This window comes from Vanacampus margaritifer, chromosome 16 (genome assembly GCF_051991255.1).
Source record: "Vanacampus margaritifer isolate UIUO_Vmar chromosome 16, RoL_Vmar_1.0, whole genome shotgun sequence".
NCBI classification, from domain to species: Eukaryota; Metazoa; Chordata; class Actinopteri; order Syngnathiformes; family Syngnathidae; genus Vanacampus; species Vanacampus margaritifer.
Genome location: NC_135447.1, coordinates 15,716,649 through 15,741,552, shown reverse-complemented (window position 1 = coordinate 15,741,552; position 24,904 = coordinate 15,716,649). Strand labels below are relative to the sequence as shown.

At 37.2% G+C, this 24,904-nt stretch overlaps 2 protein-coding genes across 7 annotated transcripts; both read right to left on the bottom strand.

Annotated features, from left to right (window-relative positions):
• Positions 1 to 28: 28 nt before the first annotated feature.
• On the bottom strand, positions 29 to 6,954 carry smfn (small fragment nuclease). 4 transcript variants are annotated; one of them, XM_077547521.1, is made up of 9 exons: positions 6,852 to 6,885; positions 6,672 to 6,733; positions 4,669 to 4,752; positions 4,510 to 4,587; positions 3,908 to 4,019; positions 3,721 to 3,829; positions 2,916 to 2,969; positions 1,651 to 1,755; positions 29 to 560 (listed from the first exon to the last, which is right to left on the bottom strand). In XM_077547521.1, exons 3-9 carry the CDS (start codon positions 4,750 to 4,752, stop codon positions 503 to 505), a joined length of 600 nt encoding a protein of 199 aa, XP_077403647.1. In that variant the 5' UTR covers positions 6,672 to 6,733; positions 6,852 to 6,885; the 3' UTR covers positions 29 to 502. The 4 variants fall into 4 exon arrangements, with proteins under 4 accessions (XP_077403647.1, XP_077403646.1, XP_077403645.1 ...); XM_077547520.1 differs by lacking the exon at positions 6,672 to 6,733 and having other exon boundaries at positions 6,852 to 6,954; XM_077547519.1 differs by lacking the exons at positions 6,672 to 6,733; positions 6,852 to 6,885 and adding an exon at positions 6,381 to 6,608.
• Positions 6,955 to 7,640: 686 nt separating this feature from the next.
• tiprl (TIP41, TOR signaling pathway regulator-like (S. cerevisiae)) lies at positions 7,641 to 17,979 on the bottom strand. Of its 3 annotated transcripts, XM_077547441.1 has the most exons (9): positions 17,755 to 17,979; positions 17,473 to 17,545; positions 16,837 to 16,963; positions 16,318 to 16,497; positions 16,059 to 16,158; positions 13,041 to 13,172; positions 10,859 to 10,954; positions 10,104 to 10,166; positions 7,641 to 7,968 (listed from the first exon to the last, which is right to left on the bottom strand). In XM_077547441.1, the coding sequence occupies exons 3-9, from the start codon at positions 16,941 to 16,943 to the stop codon at positions 7,840 to 7,842; spliced, it is 807 nt and encodes a 268-aa protein (XP_077403567.1). In that variant the 5' UTR covers positions 16,944 to 16,963; positions 17,473 to 17,545; positions 17,755 to 17,979; the 3' UTR covers positions 7,641 to 7,839. The 3 variants fall into 3 exon arrangements, with proteins under 3 accessions (XP_077403567.1, XP_077403565.1, XP_077403568.1); XM_077547439.1 differs by lacking the exon at positions 17,473 to 17,545; XM_077547442.1 differs by lacking the exons at positions 10,104 to 10,166; positions 17,473 to 17,545.
• Between the last annotated feature and the right edge of the window lie 6,925 nt (positions 17,980 to 24,904).

Here is a 24,904-nt window from a genome sequence, read left to right as displayed (position 1 = left end):
AAAACTAGAAACTGGAGAAGATAGCAAATAGTTTTTCACTGTACATGGTACAGCATATCAGTAATTTAATATAAACTTTACATGAACATAAATGTTTTTAGGACCACACTGGAAAAATCTGCCTTGTAAATCTCTTCCTTATAAACTAGGACGTGTTACCTTGCATTGTAAATTATTGATAAATAACATGGAAATGAGCCTAATGGTGCAATATAAAAAAAGTTGTGTGCTGGACCGGATACACGTCGCACGTTTTGACTGGATATTACATCACACGTACGTTTGTAATCCCAAAGCAATGGCGGATGATAAAGTAAGGTATATTTGGGGGAACGACAAAACAGAACTCTTTTTGGAATTATTTAAAGAAGCAAATATTAATGCAATATTAAATGGAAAACAGCAAAGAAACTTCTACAGTTTATCAAGAATTACAAAAGCAAACTCATAGACGTCATCGCACGGCGCAGTCGCTTCCTGGTCTTCTTCTTCTTCTTTTAAATTACGAGTGGATCACATCTCTATGGTGTATACCGCCACCTACAGTGTCGGAGTCCCCTCTCAATATTCGCAAAAGAAGAACAGATGGAAACAGGCATAAGTCGCATGTCCGTTTTGCACATTTTCAGTAAATTTGCTTAAAATTTTTGAAAACCCATTTTGGAAACCCATGAAGGGCTTCTCCGCAATATTTTTGTCTTGTTTCTGGATGCTGAAGGATGAAGGATTCTTACTATTTGCGTGTTCATGTCGTTGATTAATAAAACATACAATGAGGTCTGTGAAAAGAGATATTTCCTTAAGGATATATTACACAAATTTGTGGACAGACGAGATTGGAGTTTTCCGGCTTCATCTCCTTTCCCATCTGTGTTGTTTCTTCCTCCGCTCGTGTGTAATATTTTTTGTCCTAGAAGTCCCTCCCTTTTTTTTTTTTTTTTTGGGAGAGCTCAGTATTGATCATTTGACATGTCATCATCATTGTTCTCCCTTTTTTTTTTTTGTATGTGGATGTGTGTTTGTGCGTGTGTGTGTGCGTGTGTGCGTGTAAAAAAAAAAAATCCCATACCGTTCACCTAAACCGAACACTTCAAAATCCAGCCAGAGTCGTGGGGCCTAGAAGTCCCTCCCATAGTCACATGATATCTCAATACAGTTGACCAACTGCACCCCCCCCCCCCCTTTGTCCCAAGATGGAACACAGGTAATCAGATAAGAGTTGTCGTTGTTTACAGAAGAGACAGAGAGAGAGACTCTGAGGAGCCGTCTTATAAACAGAGGGTCTAATTAACACATTCGCTTTCCCCCACCTCATATGTTCTAAGGAGAGAACAAAGAAAACCAACCCCCTCACATCATTTGAATTCTCACACAAAACTATACTGAGTAAGTCAAAGCAATTTTGTCCAATTCTAAATAGTTATAACTAAATCAAAAGTTATAATTAAATTGAAACTGAATATTTACTTCAATGCATAAACAAAACAATATCTATCTAGAAGGAAGCTCCCTTTTATGAACCACTCACTTGAATCATACAGAAAAAGAAACATGACAGCGAGAAGTACTTTTGATTATTATTGATTCCCCACTTTTTCTGACGATAACAGAAGGCTCTCTCATCTTGAATGTTTACAAATGTATTCTTACTGCTTCAATTGTACATTCTTGGGCGTTTTCTCAGTAGTGGCATTAAAGATGCTGGCTCTGTAGTACTGCAACTCTTTTATGCTCTCCTTGATGTCCTCCAAGGCTCTGAAAGAGAAAAGCAAATATGTTTCTGCTTATTGAATGATTATTTATTGGCCCTGAGTCTGAAGAAGTAGTGAGTAAGTGAATGAATGTATTTTTTCTTAACATTTCGATAGGTCCTCATGTCTTGGTCGTCCCTAAGCGGCATGAAAGGACTAACACATCTGAACTTTCTTGCAAATTATAAACCTTGATTATTTATGCGTAAATAATTGTTAGAAACAGCAGAGCTTTAAAATTACAGAATGCACTTTACTGCTTGCACTTAGGTAATTTGGACTTTGAATTAGAATTAGAATTAGACTAGAATTTGCTGTGTAAGTGTGAATTATTGAAGGATTTCCTTACTTGTTGATAAGCCTTGTCTGTTTTTTGCTACCTGCCAACGGACTGTCCAAGTGGCAACAAAATTGAAAACTAACTGCAAGTAAAATAAATCAGCATTGTGAAGTCGAAACTGGAGTGAGTCTTCGTCATTGAACCACGCGTGTATGTGTATATATACTGTATGTATATATATATATATATATATATATATATATATATATGTATATATGTATATATATGTACAGTATATGTATATACCCTAACCCTATGTATATGTGGGCGGCACAGTGGCTGACTGGTTAGCACGTCCGCCTCCCAGTGCAGAGGACTTGAGTCCGGGCTTCGGCCTTCCTGGGTGGAGTTTGCATGTTCTCCCCGTGCTTGCGTGGGTTTTCTCCGGGTAATCCGGTTTCCTCCCACATTCCAAAGACATGCATGGCATGTTATTTTGAGCACTGCAAATTGTCCATAGGTGTGATTGTGAGTGTGGATGGTTGTTTGTCTCCGTGTGCCCTGCGATTGGCTGGCAACCAGTTCAGGGTGTACCCCACCTACTGCCCGAAGCCAGCTGGGATAGGCTCCAGTGCCCCCCGCGACCCTTGTGAGGACTAAGCGGTTAAGAAAATGTATACACACACGAGGGAGAGAGCGAGACAGGTAACTTTTTAATGCGGGTTTAACGTAGAAACCAAAAACTATGGGACCCTCCCAAAAAACAGTCAAGTATTGGGCTTGTTTAGGAATTGCCATCTTGTTTCGAAACTGATGGCATTGCACAAGGACACTTTGACAGGACAACAGTTAAATTTGAGCAACTTTGCAATTATTATCTTTACCTGTGGGCTGCTTTCTTTCGTGGCGCCATCTCATATTCCACTGGAAACCACCTCCTAAATTATCAGGAGAAAAAAAAAACATTGTCACACACCAAGCCACACTAAAGATTTTTGTCTATAATAAATATGAATTAGTTTTCAGAGCAAACAAGACTAATATGGAAGTTAAGTGTGTATACACGTATATATTCGGGCTGTGCACGAATCGGTGATTACTGAAATTAAGTTGTGGATTTCCTGTTGTAAACGAACGCCGATTCATAATTTACGAGTCATAATATGAATGAATTGAATGGAATCTCCCGTCGCCCCTTACATGGGGATTGCACATGCACAGAAGCGACGGATGCCGCCTAACCTAGAAGTAGTCTGTGTGTTTGAGACAAAGTTCTATCAACGAGAATAATTGGCTGCTTTTAACATCTAGTTGTTGTCATCTCAGGCAACAAACGGAAGGGAGTTTGCAAATGCGGATACTGTCGGACCTCAGAGACGAACTATCTTAGCATTAGCGAGGACAAAGCTACAACAAGCTAGTTGTAACGTGGGTACCAAACCAAGCACTGTTAATGATTACTCGCTCTAGATTTCTAGTCAATTATTAGTGGTGCAACAGATCATCATTGATCCGTGGTCAATTCAGATCAGGTGCAATCCGAAAAACGATCCGTGACTCAAATTTGTGATCCGATCCAAACCGTGACTTTTGTGATCCGTTGCACCACTATCCATTATAAAACACATTTACACTAGCACTTATGGGTAATTGAATAGTGCATTCAAATTTTAAACAAGAACATCTGACCTGCAAAGCTCCTTAATACTACTGACATCAATTATTCTGTAGTGGAGGTGATTCATGAACTGTGGCATATATTTGTCCAGGAACCTTTTGTCTGCATGCACAGAATTTCCTACACAAAAAAAGTAACAATGGACCATTATTGTCAGTGGACAATGGATGATACAACTACAACAAAAAAACAACTCACCAGCTAGGGGACATTGTCCAGGTGGAGTGTGTTGTCTGACAAAGGATAGAAATTCATACTCTGCTTGTTCCAAGGTGATTTCACTCTGTCGTACTGCCTGGGTCAGTCCAGACTGAAAAAATATATACATTTATTGATTGATTCTCACTGACTGTTCTAAAGCATTCAAATTATCCTGATTGATTAGGAAAAGCTGTTTAAGTCAACTCAAACTCAACAAGTGAAAAACAGCAGCTCTCTGCAAAAGGTTTGACTGTACGGGCAGTCATGGACCAATTTTAGTGATCAGCAATTATTAACATCACTATTTTATGGAAATTGTCCAATCACGATCAGTGGTTGATGGATTGGAGCACCACTAATTGTTACATTTTCAGCTTTTACTGTTTTAATGGTATGATGTAATGTTTTGTCATGTTTGTAAATAGTGTGAATATTGTATTGTATTTATGAAGGAAATCATGAATTCCTTATCTGTCAGAAAAATCGCAATCCAATCTTTTAGCTAAAATTGTTCATCACTAGTTAGTAATAAATACAAAGTATTTGCATTTTATAGATGCCTTGTTGCTGAGACAAAGCACAGGGCAGCAATAGCATACCTTGCCATGTTGCTCTATACACCACTCTGGCATGGATTCCAGTACGTCATTGCATTGGCTTATTATCAAATTGGGCCCCTGCCAAAATAATACATCTGAGTTTAGATTGAAAGATAATTAATAACAGTAAAAACAATGATAGGAAATGTTTGGGATTACTTCAGCCAAAATGTTCAAGTTGGAGTCTGTTATTATGCATGCCATTTCCAAAATCTTGTCATTTTCAATGTCCAAACCTGTCATCTGTAAAACAAAAAAGGGCATGTGTGTATTAGTAAATTACTGTATATGAATTTTAAGTACTGATAAGGTTCCAAATCATTGTTGAGATAAATGACAAAAAAGTTTTTTTAAAACATTTCTTTTCAATGCACATGGTATTATCTGGATTGGCATATATTTGTATAGAAAATCTGTGGGTATAAACTATGTTAACAGGTGCTAAATAAAAGCCATGTTTAGATAACGATCCTCCTATTCATACCTGTTCATACCTGATTCCAATGAATGGGATCGTTATCAGGCTTGTGCAGACCTTGCTGAAGAGCTGACATATGAATCAGGTGTGTTGAAGAAGTGAAACATCCAAAACCTGCAGGACTCCGACCCTCGAGGACCGGGTTAGCCCACCCCTGCCATAAAATCCCATTTTTCTATTGTGCCACACCCTTACTGTCCAAATTGAATGTCAAATAAAAACGTTCAAATTAAATTTACATTTCTGTTTACAATCTACATTTCTGTCTCGTACCTGTGGGAACGTTTATTTTAATAAACATAATATTTCCATCCATCCATCCATTTTCTTAACCGCTTTTCCTCAGAAGGGTCGCTGGAGCCTATCCCAGCTGGCTTCGGGCAGAAGGCGGGGTACACCCTGAACTGGTTGCCAGCCAATCGCAAACATAATATTTCGAATAATTATTAATGATGGAACATGTGTCCCACAATGCACACACACACAACCCTGTTACCATAACCTTTTTAGCATAATAGAAGAAAGCTAGTGAATTAGATGATATGCTGGACTTGACATCGTCAAACAGTTATTTTGAGCAAAGGTTATTTTTCATATTTTTTACAAGATAGTTAGCTTTGATTAAATGTCTCACTCTACCTCATGCGACCCTGTTATGCATATGATCAGAGTAAGACTTTTTTTCCCTTTACTTATTTACCAAAATAAGTTTGTCCTCCTGGTCAGCAGTAACAGCTAACTAAACAGCTAGCTTCTACTCCTGAGAAAAAGCACATTCGTCTGAATTTGCAACCCTGATGCTGTGATCAGAGCGACAGGGTTGCACTACGTTAACAGAGTTGTGAGACAAATTGTACCATTGATCGACTATTATTGATGAATATGTAGCAGAAAATCAGAACAGTGAAGGTTTATTTTCCCAAAAATTTGAACCCCAAATGTGCTCCAATAATGAAATGGCCCTAAAATACTTATAAAACAGGTTGAATAACGGACCAAACAATGAAATTCACAGGAAAAATAGAAAATAGATGATAAAAAATTGCATTCATATGTACAATTACTTCAACTTTAACTTTTTAAGCATGTTAATTTTGATGAATTTAATTATGAATATAAATTTAAAAAATGTATATAGAACCTGTTTAGTTACAACACTCAGGAGATGTCCGTGGATAAGGAACGCACGTTTTATTCGTTAGTAGCGTTGCAGCGCTGGCATTCAAAGTACAGTACATATTATAGACCCTTCAAAAGTGTACACACAAAAAAGCAAAAACAAACGCCGCCAGTGTGTGTGTGTGTGTGTGTGTGTGTGTGTGTGTGTGTGTGTGTGTGTTTGTTTAACTGACAGCACATACAACGCTGGGTTGTACACACTGTCGTGACTTGCCTCAAGATCCACCCAAACCATCTTATCAGACAAAGCAGCGTTCATGTTTTTTCTTCAACAGCCGACGAAATAGAAAGCCGAGATTGAACGCAAAATGAAAAAAAATATATAATAATAATAATTAAATTAAATTAAAAAATACAGTCGGAAACACAGGACTCAGGGTCAGAACGCCACTGATGTCACTTGATAATTTAACATGTGCTGGGTTTTTTTTATTCCGGGTTTACGTCAGCTATACTTTACGGCAAGGAAGTTCGAACAGTCTTTTGGGAATTGTAGTTCACTTACCGCGTGATGCTAGAAACTCTATGCCTGGAAACGTTTTTTTTGTTTTTTTACTTCCAACAATTCTGTTTTATTTGACATTGGAGCGAGAAGAGGCATACAGAAGAAAAAGAATAAATATATACAAGACATCAAATCTTAATAACACAATATATATATATTATTTATTTTTGGTTCACCCACACGTGGTCTCCCAGGGAAGAAGCGAACTCACGCCAACGTGCACCGAAGTCAAGTGACGGTAACAACTCCGCCACCCGGAGCCCCGAATAAAACTATGATGGACTCTATGCACAAATAGCCGTAACGTATTTCCGGGAAAATCTCATAACGCACCGCCTTTTCCGGTTATGCCATCGCCGTTTGTTTTCCTTCAGAGAACCTCTGACCAGTTGTCAGCGTTTTGGAGTATTTTTTCGTTAGTGGTGGTGGTGGGATGGGGGGGCACTGTGTGTCATATATTTCCTATTTATAGCATTAGAAATGTGATACTGCCTCCGAACAGTGGTTCCTTTGCTTAAGTCCAAAAATTCTAATTGCCAGAAACACTCCAAAGGCAACACAGGTATTGACAAAGCCAAGTAACACAAAATAAAATAATCAACTAAGCTTATTTGTTTCTTTTTATGTCCGGACTGAGATGCTTAAATTTGGAAAATTGTCTCTGATGTGATGCCCAAGGCAAGGCAAGGCGTGCACAGGAGGTCCAACGATCACCGCTCAACAACGATTACGGTTGTCAGCCAGACTAAAGATGGCATGTCGCAGCCACATATGCAGGCGTGAGTAAGGAGTCTTGCTTGATCGATTGCGAGGTATACACAGCCTTTGTTTACATAGGTTGCACTCGCAGGAAAAATGTTTTGTCCACTATATTTTCCCGGTTGGTGTGAGAATGCCTCCCAGAAGAGCTGGTCAAAGTGGCTGAGAGAGCAATCTTACCTGCTAAAAGTGAAACCGGAAGACATTGGATAGATGGATTTTTATCAATTCATTTTTATTGAAGTATTTCCTCCATCAAATATATTTAAATTGGCAAGTATCAATACACAGACCAACTTTACACACATGATGCTAATTGTATTATTCATAATTTGAACAATTCAGTTAACTATTCAATATAATATATAGTTCAGCATTCAACTAAAACACACACACAAGACTATACAGGTCATTTAAGGTCTTCATTAACAGCACCCTGCTTCTGTTCAGGAAGTTCCAACTTCTCACATAGCCTTAGCTTGAACGCTAAATGTTGAGCGATCTCATTTGGGTCGGTGAACAGTGAAGTAGGGACACTCTGAAAGACAGAAAACAACAACAAATATCATGTTACCATTGTTTTAAACATTTTTTTTTTTTTAGAAACATGTTCTACATTGGAAAGATTTGTTTACAGCCTTATTAAACGTCACATCATTTTCAAAAGGAGTTAACAGTTGCACTTCTAAAGTGGAAATAATGTAATGAAGACGCTGCATTTGAATCAGAATCAGAATGGCTTTATGGTCAAAATATTTGATAGATGCAGGATACTGTGTGGAACCCTAGAGGAGCTACAATACATAATTGACTTTTATTTATTTATTAATAAAATAGCTTTAGTAGCTACTCAAACGGCTTGTATTTCCAGGTAGTAATCATTTTAAGCAATGACGTCATTACCAGAGCGCAAGCCAACAAAATTACGGCTCTGGGAGATCTAATTAGTAGTTTTTAAATTCTGATAGACATAGTTTTAAAGCCAAAAAGCAGCCACTGTTCTTTTTGAGTGGGTTAAGGCTTTAGGATTGGAGTTTTACATCAGATCAACAGTGCGCGCCGCAGAAGTCTCCCCGCACCAGAAGGTTGGGCGCGTTCATACGTCGAATGCGGAAAAGCTTTGTGATTACAGTCCATTACGTCACACGTACATTTGTAGTCACAAAGCAATGTCGGATGATAAAGTATGGGGGAGGGGACGATGAAACAGAAATCTTTTTGGAATTAATTAAAGAAGCGAATATTAATGCAATTTTAGATGGAAAACAGCAAAGAAACGCTACAGTTTATCAAGTATTACAAAAGCAAACTCATACGATGTCATCGTACGGCGCAGTCGCTTCCTGTTTTTCTTCTTCTTTTAAATTACGGATAGATCACATCTCTATGGTGTATATCGCCACCTGTAGCGGCGGGGTCCCATCTCAATATTCGCAAAAGAAGAACAGATGGAAACGGGAATAAGTCGCATGTCCGTTTTGCGCATTTTCAGAAATTTAACCTAAAAAATTCCCAAAAATTGGATGGAAACCTGAGTAATGTAACAAAAGTGACTCTTCTATTTATTGTCTACATTCGCACTTAATTAACTCATTTGCATTTCAGACATTACATGCTCCCAAAGACGTATTTATATGTTTATTTATGGGCTTTGTTTTGTTTTTAAAGGTAGAGCATACAGAAGGCTTTGATGCAGCCTCTGATCTGAAGAAGTCGTTTACAGCAATGCTAGTTGTTACAAAAAATGACCAGCAGGTGGCAGCAGAATATTAGAGATCAGACAGGGCCATGTTGCAGCAAGCTCTTATTGCCAGTGTTTCTGAAAAATGATGACATTTCACTATATTCTAATCCTAATTGCAGCAAAACGGAAACAAATACAAATATAGTTTTTTTTCCTGATGAAAGAAGAGACTCTAATCTTTCTTTTGGTAGGTTCCATGTTTTTATAGCAATAGAACAGAATATTCTGTGGGCCTTGCAAAATCAGTCAAAATCCTGTAAAACAGCCGGTAGCAAAGGGTAGCTTCAGTGAAAAAGGCTGGGAGTGAATGAGTTAAGAGAGCTAGATCGCAAATTTTCTTGCAGTCTGTTCTATAAAAGGAAAACATTTTGAAAACTGGAAAATTCATATTAGGTTGTTTTTTTTTATTACAAATTTAGCAAAAATCTCATCTCGATCTCGTGAGACATCGAGTCTCGTGGGATTTTGTGTTTCATCCCATGCCTACTATTTACTGGCCGTGACCATCGATCTAATGCTGCATTCAAACCAAAACCAGTGGTGGCGTGTTTGCATTGTAGTCAATGGACTTCGCGCGGACCGGAACAAAAGTGCGCGGGGCTGTGCAGAGGACGCGTTTGGAAATCCGCACATTCGTGACGGAAATCCGCACACTCGCATGTTGAAAAATTGGAACTTTTTTTCACATTTCGCCTCACGGTAGCCAATCGGCTTCAAGTACCGGCTATGAACTGTAAAACGTCCAATACGTAAAGTCTGTAAAGTGGTGATATCACGTATCTCCACACCACATATTGAAAGTTTTATTTTGACTTCAAGAACACAGTGAGCGTCGCTGAGACACAATAGAGAGGCTGGTTGTGGCCCGCAGGCCGTAATTTGCCCAGGTCTGATGTGGCTCATGCTTTAAATTGATGTACAAATCTTACCTTCAATTCTGCTATGTTACTTTCCCTTGTGCAGAACTCTCTTAACATGTACTTCTGTCCGGCCTAGAAGCAGGAAAAAATACAAATTGTCTACATGCTTTTTAATATTATGATTATTATTATCCATCCATCCATTTCCTTAACCGTTTGTCCTCACAAGGGTGGCTTCGGGCAGTAGGCGGAGTACACCCTGAACTGGTTGCCAGCCAATTGCAGGGCACACCATCCACACTCACAATCACACCTATGGACAATTTGGAGTGTTCAATTAACTTGACATGCATGTCTTTGGAATGTGGGAGGAAAACGGAGTACCCGGAAAAAACCCACACGGGCACGGGGAGAACATGCAAACTCCACCCAGGAAGGCCGAAGCCCGAAGCCCGGATTCGATCTCACGTCCTCTGCACTGGGAAGCGGACGTGCTAACCAGTCAGCCACCATGCCTATTATCATTATCATTATCATTATTATTAATTAAACATTTTCAGTCGACAGCAAGTGGAAAAATGGCCGCTCCTTAAGATGGATTTTGCTGCTTAAGTCATATTGCACAAACGCAGTATTCATCAAAAAGCTGTGTTTAGACTAGTAGGGGCACATACAACAAATTAGTTTCTATAGAACATTTTTGGATCGACTTTTTAATGGAACACAAAACTTCCCATTGTGTTATTATTACTTATTGCTCAAGATTTGTGCAAAGGAATATGAGCGGTGCACATTTTCTTCAGCCTTACGTTCTGTAAACTTACCTCATGATATAGTCGTGTGTCATTTATTCTTATCAGCACACCATCCACTCGGAGGAAAAAACGCAGCAATGTGAAGAAACTTGTGGGCATCACCCTCTGCATCAAAACACATTACATTATATAAACACAAACACACAATTGTGGAAATTTAGTGCAAATAACAAAACTTGCCATTAAAGACAAACGTGCGTGTGCAAACATTTTAAAGGGACAGTAAAGTGAAAAATCTACTTTTTGGAGCTTTTAGTCATGTTGAAATGCTAATTCCTCACCAAAAAAACATTGGAATGGTGTTTTCCTCGATTCGCTCTTCTATGAGAAATTCTAGGTTATTCTGCTCTCCAAGCACCAGTCCCTCCCAACCAAGAAAACAAGTGGGTGCTCACTGTATGATGTCATTCGGTGGGGACCCACCCCCGCACTTCCTATGCAGACTAAACACGCCCACTTTCTCTGAGAACTCCATGCTTGCAGAATAGTGATAAAAGTAGTCTTTATCAGACACTAGTATACTAATATAATGCTTCGTTTGGCTTATTCTATACTGTGCTGTACTTATTATATGGTTCAATAAAGCTGGTTTAAAAAAAAGTAGCCTTTATCAGTAAACATTTTGTTCAAATGAATTCAAAGCAAATCAATTATCCTTCATATTTGCAATGCCAATTGGCCGCCTTAAATTCTCAGAAAGGTTGATTAGAGCGCTTACCCTGTAAGCAGAACGTCACATTTTCTCCCTCGCTCCCTCCCTTTTTTCTCTCTCTTTCTCTCCCTCCTTCTCCTCGATGTATGTATGTGTAAATACTCGGGGTGTCAAAATTAGTGTGTTCATTTTGTGTTAATTTAAAGTTCCTTTAACGGCACTAAATTTTTTTAACGCGCGATTAATGACTGGCCCTTACTTGGAAAGCCTGTACTGGGGGAATTCCAGTCGCAATGCAGCAGACACGTCTATGTCAAAATTTAGCAGTAATAAATTGAATAATAATGCAGATATTGTTGAGACTAGGGTCAAGATGCATTTTACAATTTTAAAAATGTGCAGAATTTCCCAAGTTATTTCATGTTAAAGATTAGAACGCTCTTAATATGAAAAGAAAAATACCCTGAGCTGTCACCAAAGTCTTACAAATGCACTTATGCCATCTAGTAGCAGAAAAATTATTATTATTATTATTAATTATTAGCAAATGACTGTATCAATAACTAAAATATGCAGCCATATTTCTATTAGTTTAACTTTTTTGTTTCACTTACGAGTATGAAAACTTAGGGAAAATTATTTTATTGTACGATTAATCGCAAGTTAAATATTGAAGTCATGCAATTAATTACAAATTCGCCTGACACCCCTAATAAATACATATGATTGTAGTTATCTCATAGGGAAACAATCCCATGAAGTTTGAAATACAAAAGGTGGGAAAAATAGAGACAAGGAACAACTACGGAGCGTTGGCACTGTTACTTTAAGGGACTAAAAAAAAAAGATTACAATAGCATTTCATATTTATACTAGGGGTGGGAATCTTTGACTGTCTCACGATTCGATTCAATTCCGATTTTTGGGTCTGCAATACGATTCAGAATCGATTTTCGATTGAGAACAATTTTTGATTCAAAATTATTTGATTGATATTGATTTCTGCTTCAATTTATAGATGAGCAAAGAATCGTCATGATCTTCTCCAGTCTGACTCGCTAATGATAATTAGCGCGCTACTCGCGGCACTTTTATCATTCAAAAGAACGGCTATTCATACGAAACGCTTCAGAAATGTATACAGAGAAGCATCTTAACATTACTCACCGGCATATGCGCTTCCTACACTGCAAAAAAACAACTTTTATTGGCATAACTTGATCGTGACTTTTTCCTTCTAACTCTATAATGTGGCTACAACTTAACTAACTGTGTATCAGAATGCGAGGAACCACACTACACCTAAGTGGTCAAATCGTGTACAACATGAACAGCGCTCCCAATAAAGGCACACACAAACAAGGGCAAGACAGTTTTAAATAATTTAAATAAAATCGATTTGGGGACATTTAAAATCGATTCTGAATCGTACTAAATGAGAATCGCGATTCTTATGAGAATTTTTTGCCACACCCCTAATTTACACCTATGAAAAAGCTTAGTCTGGGCATAGGGGAAGAGTATCAAGGCAGCACTCACAATTTTAACACTTATCATTGAGACCCCATGGTCATGCAGCTCATCCTCAAACAGTAGGACCTCATCAAAGAACACAATCTGTTCACGGGCCCTCAGCTTCTCCAAGTTAATTCTTTCTGTTGTCTCAGTCACCTTGAAATCAGTAAGAGAGAAAAGGACACAGGTACTAATAGCAAATCATAAAATTGATAAGAGATTCCTATCAAAAAGTGATTCAAGAGTTCTAAATTAACACCCACCAAATGACCAAGCCTTAGCCAACAGTCAGTTAAAAAATAAAATATGTCTATGTCTGTGTCAACTCATATGCAAATAACCAGCAAATATTAGCATATTGCGCAGTAATTTCTATACCAAGCAAGTAGGGCTGGGCAATAAATTTAATTAATTTGATTAAACGTCATTTTTAAAATCCAATGGTTGAATTTTGTCTTCTGGATTATTAAAAGCTGTTGTTCTTATGTTTTGTTACACCCATATGTTATTGTGAGTTGTAATTTTCCACAAGTGGCAGAATACTGTGGTTTACAATAGAGATAGACCGATAATTTTTTTTCAAGACTGATAGTCTAAGTAGTCAAGGATGCCGGTAACCGAGATTTGGAGACAATATTAATTTTCACTAAAAGGGAAAATATTGGCATCAAAATATGAAAAAATACAAACTCCAGCACTTAAATCTTTGACTCCCAGCCCTTTTCACTGAAGCAACCCCCTTAACTCCCGGCTGTTTCACTGGATTTTGACTTGATTTTGCAAGGCCCACAGAATATTGTGTTCTATTGCTATAAAACGTGGAATCTACCAAAAGAAAGATTAGAGTTTCTTCTTTCATCAGGAAAAAAAAGTACATTTCTATCTGTTTCCGTTTCGCAGCAATTAGCATTAGAATATAGCTAAGTTCCATCATTATTCACCAATCTGTTTTGAGCTGTGGGTAAATTAGCTTTGTTTTAACATGGGCCTGGTTGATCTCTTTACTCTGCTGCCACCTACTGGCCGTTTTTATAATAACTACAATTGCTTTAAGCAACCTCTTCAGGTCAGAGGCTGCAACAAAGCCTTCTGTATGCTCTAGCATAAAAAAACACAACAAACGTATAAATAGGTCTTTGGGAGACTTCAAAAATTTAAAATTGAGCGTAATTTTACGTTTTTGGGAGCAAATGAGTTACATATTTTGAATTTGTAGGCATATGTTTACTGAACAACTTTAAAGGTTCGTAAAATATTGGAGTTTAAAAAAATAAAATCTTAGTCAAAAGACAAATTTGTTTTTGAAAATCTCACATAGTTCAGGGATCTCCCAGGGGCAGTAGCATGTCTTCAAAAGTTAAATAAAAACGTAAGTAAATAGCTCCCTATTGTGTTTGACAGTAAATAAAGTTTTCTAAAATTTCTAAATATCTGAATTATAAATTTTTTACTTTTCTTAGTTTTAACTTCAAATAAACACAAACGGTGCAGAGAGTTCGCAGGATCAGCAGCATCTATGAAATGTAATAATTAATTTACGGAAGGTTTTTTTTCTGCCCTGAACACTTTTTTAAATGGACCTATTATCGGCCGTATGATTCTTCAAAATGGCCGATGCCGATATTCGTTAAAATGCTGAATATCTCGGCCCAGCCGATAATCGCTCTATCCCTAGTTTACAAAGTCATGTTTACAATAGCTACCACCTACTTAATTGTGGCAATTAAGCACAAACTATAAATGTTAAGTTTATGTTTAAATTGATTTAGAATCAGCATACATTATTGGTGTCTGAACATTTTGCACAGGAATTATTTTTGAATAATTTTTGAATAAATGAAGCCTTTAAATAAACGTTTGTTGGGTTCTTCCTGAATGACAGAATTTTTTTTTAAATTATATATATATTATAGCCCTAGCTAAAATCACCCAAGAATCATGCAATTAGCATGACAGAATTTGATTCAGTGGATCAAAAAACTGATTTGGCTCAGCAGTTGAAACCATCCACTAGCTGACTTGACACAATACCGTGTGACTTTTTCCAAAACTACTCCGATGTACAGCAAATAATCGACTGCTGAACGAATGGAACGGAATCTCACCTTGATTTATTTGGGGAGGTTGGGCAGGAAGAAGAACAGTGTCATAACTAAAACTAGACAAAAAGTGCAATTTCTGTTGTTATGTTGAAAATGCTGAACTGTGACACTGAGCAGTATCAGAGAGCTGGTAATGATGATCAGTTGTCTGAATGGAAGTGGGCGTGGAAAGTGGGACTTTGAAAAGTTTCAATGTCTATCTCATTGAAAATGAATGGGGAAAAGTTGATATTTAAAGTTAAATTGTGTGAATACTGTAAATAATGTGGAATCAGAAGATATATACACTGGGATGCGGGAATTTTTTTAAGCAAGTTGAAATTTGAACAGTGTAAATTGGAAGTATTATGTGGGAGTTGTTAAACGGCAAAAAAATGTGGAGAATTAAAAAATGCCTGATATAATAATAACTAGACTAAGTGCAATTTCTGCAGAAATTCCGTGGGAAAGCTGGAAGCTGAATGCTAATAGCTGAATGCTTATGAAGGAAATTGAAAGATAAATTATGTGAAAATTACACATTTTGTTGTGTTGAGAAGCTGTACATATGAAAGTGGGCGGGGAAAGTTCAGTCAGTCCCATTGAAAAAGGAATAAGGGAAAAGTTGATATTTAACATTAAATTGTGCCAAAACTGTAAGTAATGTGGAATCAGACGATATATTCACAAGATGGCGTGAATTTTTTAAGCAAGTCGAAATTTGAATGGTGTAAATCGGATGTATTATGTGGTAGTTTCTATAAAAAGTGAGGAGAATAAAAATGCTATAAAGTAAAAAGAAATAATCCCAATAACAGATACAATAATAAAGGTTAGAAACAACATATGTGGGAATTACGACGTAACCCTTGTAACCCATACAATCACTTTTTGACAGGAGTGTTTTTCTAAATTCTAAGGTGCTTGCTTATGTTCCAGTCCATATTAGATATTAACCCACCTTCATCTGCATTTCTTCTCCTATTAGGGTGCCTCGGTAATCTGTGGTGAATGTCCAGTCGTATGGTCTCACCACCTCTTGAGTGTGTTCAGAAACAACTCTAGAAGAAAATCAAATGTATTTTTTCAATTTGTTTTTTAGAGTTGCATGTCCCGTTTTTGTTAATCTACATTAAGTTTTTGGTTTAAATTTGAAGAACCCCATTCACACATATTAATTGGACAATTTAGAGTCCAATGCTGTGATTATCGATTCGTACCTGCTCTCCTGCCATTGTTGAGCACAAGCCACTTGGAGCGTGTCATCTGAGTTGTTGATTCTCTTCAGGGCATCGATGGCATTGAATTCAATTCCAAAACCATCATTGTGTTGGATGCGCAGAATGTTGTCTCCAAATAACATTTCTGGGAGGGCGCGCAAATTCAAATCTTCTGTTAATCTATAAAGGTAAAGGGGAAAAATAGGTAGGATTAGGAATATATTTACAAAAAAATGAAAGAAACATTGCAGTGAAGTAACATTCATCGCGGGGTCTACATTCCAGACTCAGCCACTAGGGGTGTAAATCTTTCACAAGAAAGGCATCGAAATGAAAACATTTTTTTTTTTTTTACAATTAGTATCAAACATTTCCTTTTGCATGTTAGTATATTTCCATCATACGGCTGCATTTTTCACTTACCTGTATGTGTCAAGCGTTCTGAAGAACAGCACAAATTGCTTTGTGTGAGTGTGTCCTTAAAAATAAATTACTTGTTCGTAGGAAGTTACAGCTCACCTCTCAATGTCTTTAGATTTCATTATATGGTTTTTGGCAGTTGTCACTTTCCAAGGGCCAAAGGAAAAGTCCTTTTTGCTGCTCTTAAAACCATGTGAAATCATCATAGATCGAAGGCCAGCATCCGCTGCAAGAAAAGACAGGTGGCTTTACAGTCAAAAAATGTCACTGGTTAAAGATTGGAGTTAAGTTGTCTATAATACATATGATGCACTTTAGAAATGCTCATGCAATAACTAAATTAAATGCCAGTACCCCTTGTAACATTAGTGTAACATTGTCTTCTAACCCATCAGACAAAATGTGATGTACTTTCATTTGTTGTCTGAAAAAGAGACAACAAATTTGTCCAAATGTGCACACTACGTCCTACATAGTGCCCTACTAAAAGGTCACGCCATTTTGTAGGGGCGCCCGAATGTTCAAGAAACAAAATATAACAAAATAAAATAAATTGTAGTTTGGTACACAACCACTTCGATCAGTTTTGCATAGTACCCAGAGGAAACAGTGACGACGCAATCGCCTTTCGTTTCTCAACACAGCAACATGATCCAACGACTGGCATAAAAATATAGAAATTGGCATGCATATTGTTTTCAGTACCAGCACAGTTTGCTTGACACTTGAACGAACCGTTCAAACGAGCCTTGTCATATGGACGCCAAACTTTTTAGTCCAATCGAATGACTGTTCCCAGTTCGCAGCGCTGTTGTAGACACAAAATGCACATATAAAAAGGTTTGGCATATTCTAAAGGATCATTTGACTAATTCTGGAAGGTAAATACTGTGCGCCATGTCAGTGGATCGTACGTACAGCTCAATCTACTGATTGAATATCCATTCAAATAATTGTTCTAATATACGGTAGAGATGCTAAGTTTATAAACAGATAATAAAAACACGTGGTACATACTTTAAATTGACGTCCCGTTCAATGCTTCCCAAATGTAGGCGCGTCTTCTATTTACTAAAGCGGTCGTTTTTTTTTTTTTTAATCGGCATAAAACAGCAAGTAAATTTAGATTACTAGGTTTTTTTTTGCAAAACTACTTCTTGCTCCTTCCACTGGAAAAGACGATAACAAGATTATTATTATTATTATTTATTTGTCTTCTTCTCCTTCTTCTTCTCCTTCTTCTTCTTCTTCTTCTTCTTCTTCTTCTTCTTCTTCTTCTTCTTCTTCTTCTTCTTCTTCTTCTTCTTCTTCTTCGTCTTCTTCTTCTTCTTCTTCTTCTTCTTCTTCGTCTTCTTCTTCTTCTTCTTCTTCTTCTTCTTCTTCTTCTTCTTCTTCTTCTTCTTCTTTTGTTTTGGAGGTTGGTGGCAAATAACACATGGTACATTACTGCCACCTTCTGGAATGGATTGTACGTCTGGATCACTGATCTGAATAAACTGGATAGCCGATAGACCAATCAGTGCCCGAATGTGGCGTCCGAATGTCCAGGGAACGAAAATGTAGGGCACTCAAAATTACCTACAATACACTCTGAAAAGTAGTTTATTATTATTATTATTATTATTATTATTATTATTATTATTATTATTGAGCAATTATACATAAACAAATAAGGCACACATGTATCATCAAATGACAAATTACTTGACATAGAATGAGCAAAAGCATTCTAACAAAATAATTGAACATAGAAAATAAAAGGAAAAAAAATATATATGTATATACATTAAAAAACATACATTATATTTGTAGGAAGACTATAACAAATCAAATCTTTCCAATAAAGAAACTAAAAGAGGGGCTTTCCTATTCATAACCAATTTTAAAGACTTACAAAATAAAAATCATTTTTCCAGTGGAGTAAACACGGTTTTGTTTTAAAATATCTGCATTTGTGAATAAAAAAAAATCCCTAAAAGCAACAAAACATTCAAAACAAATTCAAATTTCTCATCTTCCTGAAATACATCAAACAAAATAGACTCTTCTGTCAGAGGGAAATCAATATTTATTTATTGTAACCAAGTCTTTAAATTAGTCCAGAAGGAATGTACTAACTACATTGCAGTGAAAGAAAACATGGTTCAAGTTTTCTACATCCACATTGCAGAATACACAATTATTTACATCCAAATCAAACCTCAGACTTAAAAACTCCTTTGTCGGGTAAATTTCATTCAAAATTTTGAATTGGACCTCTTTTGCTTTGGGAAGTACTGGAAATAATGTATAATTCTTTCTTATGCTTTTGATCTTATCAATCTCAAATTGTTTCAAAATAAATGACCTCTTAATTGGATTAGGATAATATTCATCTTAGAGCACTTTCCTGATAACCTTGTTACTACACTTATAACCACAAAAATCCAGTCCCCCAATGCATAATTGTCTTCAGCTTTGAGAGACTTCAGAATATCGAATATCTTCTTTCACCATCGCTCTTTAAGGGATCAGAATTGCATTTGTTATCTTTGTATATTCCGTTAAACTACATTGTATTTGGTATTTTTGACAAAAGTGTTCATGTAACAACAAGTTGCCATTTTTGTCTAAAAAGTGCGCTACAGTCCATATTCCTTTTGAATTCCACTCTGCCTTAAAAATTATTTCCTGTTAAGCATAATGTATCTATTATTCCAGATTGGGGTATTATGAGGAGTAAAATTATGGCTGTACATTAATTTACAATAGTGAAGGGCTTGTTGATGAAAATCAGACAGTTTAACCGGTAGTGATCTACACTCAAAGTCACATCGCAACAGAAATTCTATACCCCCCACTTTTTTGAAGATTACATTAGGAACAATAAATCAAAATGAATCCTGATTCGTAACAAAATATTTCAGCTATTTTAACTTCAAATCAAAATCAATGGCACTTATACCGCCTTCTTCATACCCTTTAACCATGTAATTTTCCCTTATGTACTGGCATCTGTTCCTTCATATGAATCTAAAATTTGTAGTGTTTATCATCTTAATCATTTTAGACTAAATTGGTAAAGAAAATGCAGGGTAGATAACGCTTGACAGGCTCTCTATCTTTGTTGATAAAACCCTTCCAAAAATGGAAACATCTCATTGCAGCCATCTGTTTAAAACAGATTTACGTTTGTCCACAGTTTCACAGATATAATTTTTTTCTGTCATTATTTTGTCCTTAGAGATAACAATCCCCAAATATTTGACTTTCTTTTTTACCTCTATATCACACACAGACTGTAATTGTCAATCATGTAAAGGCAAAATCTCACTTTTTTTCAAGTTGAGTTGTAAACCAGAAGCCTTAGAGAAAACATCAATAGTTTGTATTTATATAGCATTTCAATAATGTCTATAAATTTCTTCCCAAAACCAAAATAATCTAACGTTTTTATAATAAAGTGGTGTTCAACTGAGTCAAAAGCTTTATAGAAACCTAAAAACTAAATAAATCATCTTTCATGAACTATTTGACTATAATCAAGCAAATCCCATACAAGTTTAATGTTATTGTGAATTGACCAACCTTTTAAAATAACAGATATTGTTTCACAAATTATTTCAGACAAACCTATTTTAAGACAAGCTGCAATAGCCCCTGATTTAAAAATAATAATAATCTGTATTAAGTAGTGTAATTGGTCTAAGACAATCTAATATCCTTTTATCTTTACTAGGCTTGGGAATCACTCTGAAAAGTAGTGAACATCGATGTTCACTCAACCGGGTTGATATAGACCAACTACAGAAATGTAAATGATGGTTGTATGTGATTCAACTGCTGGAATGTTTGAGTTTGCAGATATTCTACAAATGTGTATAGTGGGAGATTAGCTGAGTTTCATAGTTTGTTTCTATTTTGCTTGGTATCAGGATCATTTGAGGGCCTTTCAGTTAACTTTGTCACCATGTAGAAAGTTTGCCCTTGTTCAGTTTGAGGAGCTAAGAGATTGCTACCCACTTGTGGCCTACACAGTTGGATCCAGATGTACAGTGCTGTGAGAAATTCCTTTGCAACAGAGAACCACTTCCTAAATTCAAATGCTGCTTTTCCATTACACCGGTTCTACACCAAAACGATGTTATTTTGTCCCCGGATGCTCGCATTTTAAATAAGACTGTATCATGGCGGAACGGTTATAATGGAACCGCCATTTAGAACCATCTCGGAGGTGGTTCTGCTGCGCCTGTCGTCTGGGGCCGAGCGGGGCTGTGTCATCACTGTCATCTGATTGGTCGACAGCGATGCAGCAAGTAACTCCGTGCCACACGCCCATTAACTTACTTTACGCGAGACTCTCGTCGACCTTCGCCAAATTCATAAAAATACAGTATATACAATGAACATAATGTTTAACAACAACGCTGAACTATATTTATAATTTTATATGTACCTGTGGATGGGTTTTCAGTAATTGTGGTTAAAAGAAATTGTGGGTGCACACACACAAATTGTCAGGTGTGTGTTCCCATTCACGGTGTGGTGTGGTACCGCGCTGTGCCGTCTTTCAACTACTACATTCTCTCCCTACCGGCTGTTCTCCCTTTACTAACATTCTGTCTTCATTAACTCATCAGTTATAGGCTAATACTGTATCCTGCCCGTGCATTTTGCATGGGTGTAAATAATGAAGGAATATTAAATTACTATATTAAGTGTAATCTTTGCGTGTCCAAAATAATTGTATTCAGGATCTGATGAAGAAGTTTTCTTGCAAGAATTTATTTAGAGGCCTCTAAAGACACAGTCAGGACATCACATCAGAATGCAACGTGATGATCCCAAGTGTGTGACAATTTACAGAACATCGACTCATTTATACAAAAAAGATAAAAGGTTCCTCCTCCCGGCTCTTGATTGAACAAAGGGCAGACATGTCATCTCCTAGATTGAACAAAGGTGTAAGGTTGATGGTAAACAGACATCTTTATACAGTTCCCCTTCTTGATTGGGGGAACAGAAGTAATCAAAATCTGACCCCAGACCTTCAGTCCCTAAGTGTCAAGAAACTCTGACAACATCATGCACATTGCCTCTCCAACAGCATTTGAGGGTACAAAGATCAAATAAAGTTCACAAAATCACCATCCCACTATATTCTTTTAAACACTCATGATTATATCACATTGATATGCCTATAAGTAAATTCAAAAACAGTAAAACATCAAATTGAAAATGTTAAATGTCTTCAATAACCAGACCTTCACCTTAGATTAGCAAAGCAGGATGGCAGCACATGTAACTCTCAAAGTCTTCTTTGGAGGTGAAGATGATGCAAGAAAACTCACCATTGAATCTGGAATACCAAACACTGTGGAGGAATTTGTTCTTCAAATAAAGGCTTTCTTCCAAGTGACTGAGCCATTCAGACTTCAATCAGTACAGAGACAGAGAAATGGATGGTCAGTTCATGAACCTATCATCAACTTCAGAACTTGAAGATAAAGCTACTGTAAAAGTTGTGCGCATACTTTCTGAGACAACTAGCTCTAATCCTCTTACAAGCGATGCCAGCACCACAAGACCAACTTCTCTTTCCGATGCCAGTACCACACTCCCAGGTACTTCTTCCAGTGTCAGCACTTCATCACATGAAGCAAATGATTCAGTCTCCTACAATAGCAATGATACCATTATCTTTCCAACCCCCGAGACACGGGCCTGTTCTTGGCCCAAAGTCTTTGTAGTTCCTCGCTTCTCATACTGTACAAAAGACTCAAGTATTTGTTTTTTTTGGCAGCCACTGTTTGCGCATCTAAGTTTGGGTCCTCGTGAGTTTGCGGTTGCAGTTGAGCGAGAGAGAGTGGCCACCGCGACAAGCACGTCGTTTAGCAGTTGAAGCGTGCCGTAGTTGAGATTTATTCTCCGTTGTGTTAAGTCTTTCAAGTTGTTTCTGTGTTTTCCTGACTGAGTATGCGTCCATGTGAGGTGAGTGGAAATCACCGTTTCATGTATTACTTATTTACAGTTTGAGTCCTCCTGCTAACTATGAGTGGGCGCTAGCATAGCATTAGCTGGCGTTGCGTGGCCCTCGAGTGTGATGTTTGTCTGCTCGCCTGATTTAATGTGCCTTATAGTTGTTTGGTGTATTTAATAAGCACATTAATATTTTCAGTATAGTTTGTAATTGTAATTTCTTTCTCTTTTGTAGAGACCACACACACACACACATACCCCTACACAACAGTTTTCAACCACCACACATTGATTCTTGGCACACTACTTAAGGGAACCAACACAAGTGGACTGATGAGCGTACTGGACTTTATTTGATTTTTTGTTAAATGCACAAGCTGTTGGATAAAAGTGACCGCTACTTGCATCCTCCCTATTCCGCCATCTTACCTTACGTGCCTTCCAAGCATCCTGGCCACGAAGTGGCGCTCTGGCCGGCGCCCCCAGCTCGGTGAAATAGAAATTTTAACCACCAGATTTACAGTCAAGGTTCTAATCAGCTATCAACATAGCTTCCACAACACATACTGAGCAAAGATGATGCTCCACACCGGAATTAATGAGTTCAACACGCACAGAACTTTGCCGTCTCTTACCCGAAAAACACGTTCTGATATTCTCGAAGGCCTAGCTGAAGAAATCATTAAGTATACAGCATATCCAAAGTAAGAGCAGTTAGAATAAGTGGCCAAGGCTCTTATACAGTCCTACCCATGTCTACTGGAGAAAGGCACTCGCAATGGTTACTGTGGTTGGAAGCACTACTTGAAAATAAAAATGATGAACTTCAGAACAAAGCTCAGGTATGTTTTTTTTTTTTAAATTAAATATAATGGGATCCATTTTGTTCACATCTTAAGAACCAAGTCTTTTGCTTTAACACATTTCTGCCGGCGCAAGGTGGTGCAATGTTAAATGCATTTAATGTAAAAATAAAATTATTCTTCTCAGCCGAGCTGGACATCCTGATGTTGCAGTCAACAGTCAGTTACAGTCTTTGAAGAAATAACGGAAAGGCCAAGAGAAGCCAGTGGCCAACATAAAGAAGCCTAGGAAGGCAGAAGTAAATTTCTGTCCAAACATGCCCAGAGGTGAAACAAGAGAGAGTATGGAGGCAGGTGACTCTACTGACAGAGGTTAAAAAAAGAAGAAAAAAGATGAGGCTGAGATCAAGAAGAAGATGCAGCTTACCTTCTCGTTCAGAAGGCAAGAGGTTCTCCAGGAGCCTGTGATATGGAGGTAAATATGGTGCAAAACTCACTTGTAAAAAAAAAAGTCTAAATTTGTATCTGTAAAAGTCGTGATTTGTACCTGTAAAAAAAATGTGTACCTGTAAAAAAAAAAATTGTATCTGTAATAAAAATTTGTACCTGTAAAAAAAATTTTTGTATCTGTAATAAAAAATTGTACCTGTAAAAAAAAAAATGTGTATGTGTAAAAAAAATGTGTATCTGTAAAAACAAATTTGTATCTGTAAAAACAAATTTGTACCTGTAAAAGTCATGATTTGTACCTGTACAAATTTTTTTTTGTACCTGTACTGAAAGTGTAAATTTGTATCTGTAAAAGTTGTGATTTGTACTTGTAGAAATGACAACTTGTAGTCAAAGAAGTCGCCACTAGGTGTCACAAGTGTTTTTTCTGCTGCTTTCCAGTGACGTAAGTTTTGCACCAAATGTACCGCGACGTATGGGGCAAATTGATTTGTACTTGTAGAGCGCTGTGATTTGTACTCGTAGAGAAGGGGGCGGGCTCTGGTGCAATGGATGGTTGTTTTGACCAATCAAGTGAGAAGGATTTGAGCGGACTGAAGCGCAAACTCATTGGTTTAGCGAACGACGGTGGCGGGACTCGCGGAAGGATACAAGCAGGACACATCGTCGCCAACCACATACAATTAAGTCATTAGTATCAAACACTTCACAAAAAAGAACAGACATACTGCAACAAAATATTTACTGTATATTAAATCTGAAATATGATATACTATCCAATATGATAAACAATGCAATATTAGTTTAGGATTATTTACAGTCCAGCTGGTTTTCAAACCTCAACATCAAGAAGCTATATGACTTCCTTAGAGGATCTATCGGTGGACCCGTTACTTAAGCTGACCCATGAAATCTTTTCAGTGGTCCATCTTTGTTCCAAGATGTGTCTTTAAAAC

Coding starts and splice junctions, on each gene's coding strand:
- smfn (XM_077547519.1), bottom strand. CDS start 6,425: ATGAACGCTGCTTTGTCTGATAAGATGGTTTGGGTGGATCTTGAG. Junction 4,753..6,380: donor TGGTTTGGGTGGATCTTGAG/GCAAGTCACGAC, acceptor TTTGTTTTACAG/ATGACAGGTTTGGACATTGA. Junction 4,588..4,668: donor ACTTGAACATTTTGGCTGAA/GTAATCCCAAAC, acceptor TTATTTTGGCAG/GGGCCCAATTTGATAATAAG.
- tiprl (XM_077547441.1), bottom strand. CDS start 16,943: ATGATGATTTCACATGGTTTTAAGAGCAGCAAAAAGGACTTTTCCTTT. Junction 10,955..13,040: donor CAATGATAAGTGTTAAAATT/GTGAGTGCTGCC, acceptor GTTTTGATGCAG/AGGGTGATGCCCACAAGTTT. Junction 10,167..10,858: donor ACACACGACTATATCATGAG/GTAAGTTTACAG, acceptor TCCTGCTTCTAG/GCCGGACAGAAGTACATGTT.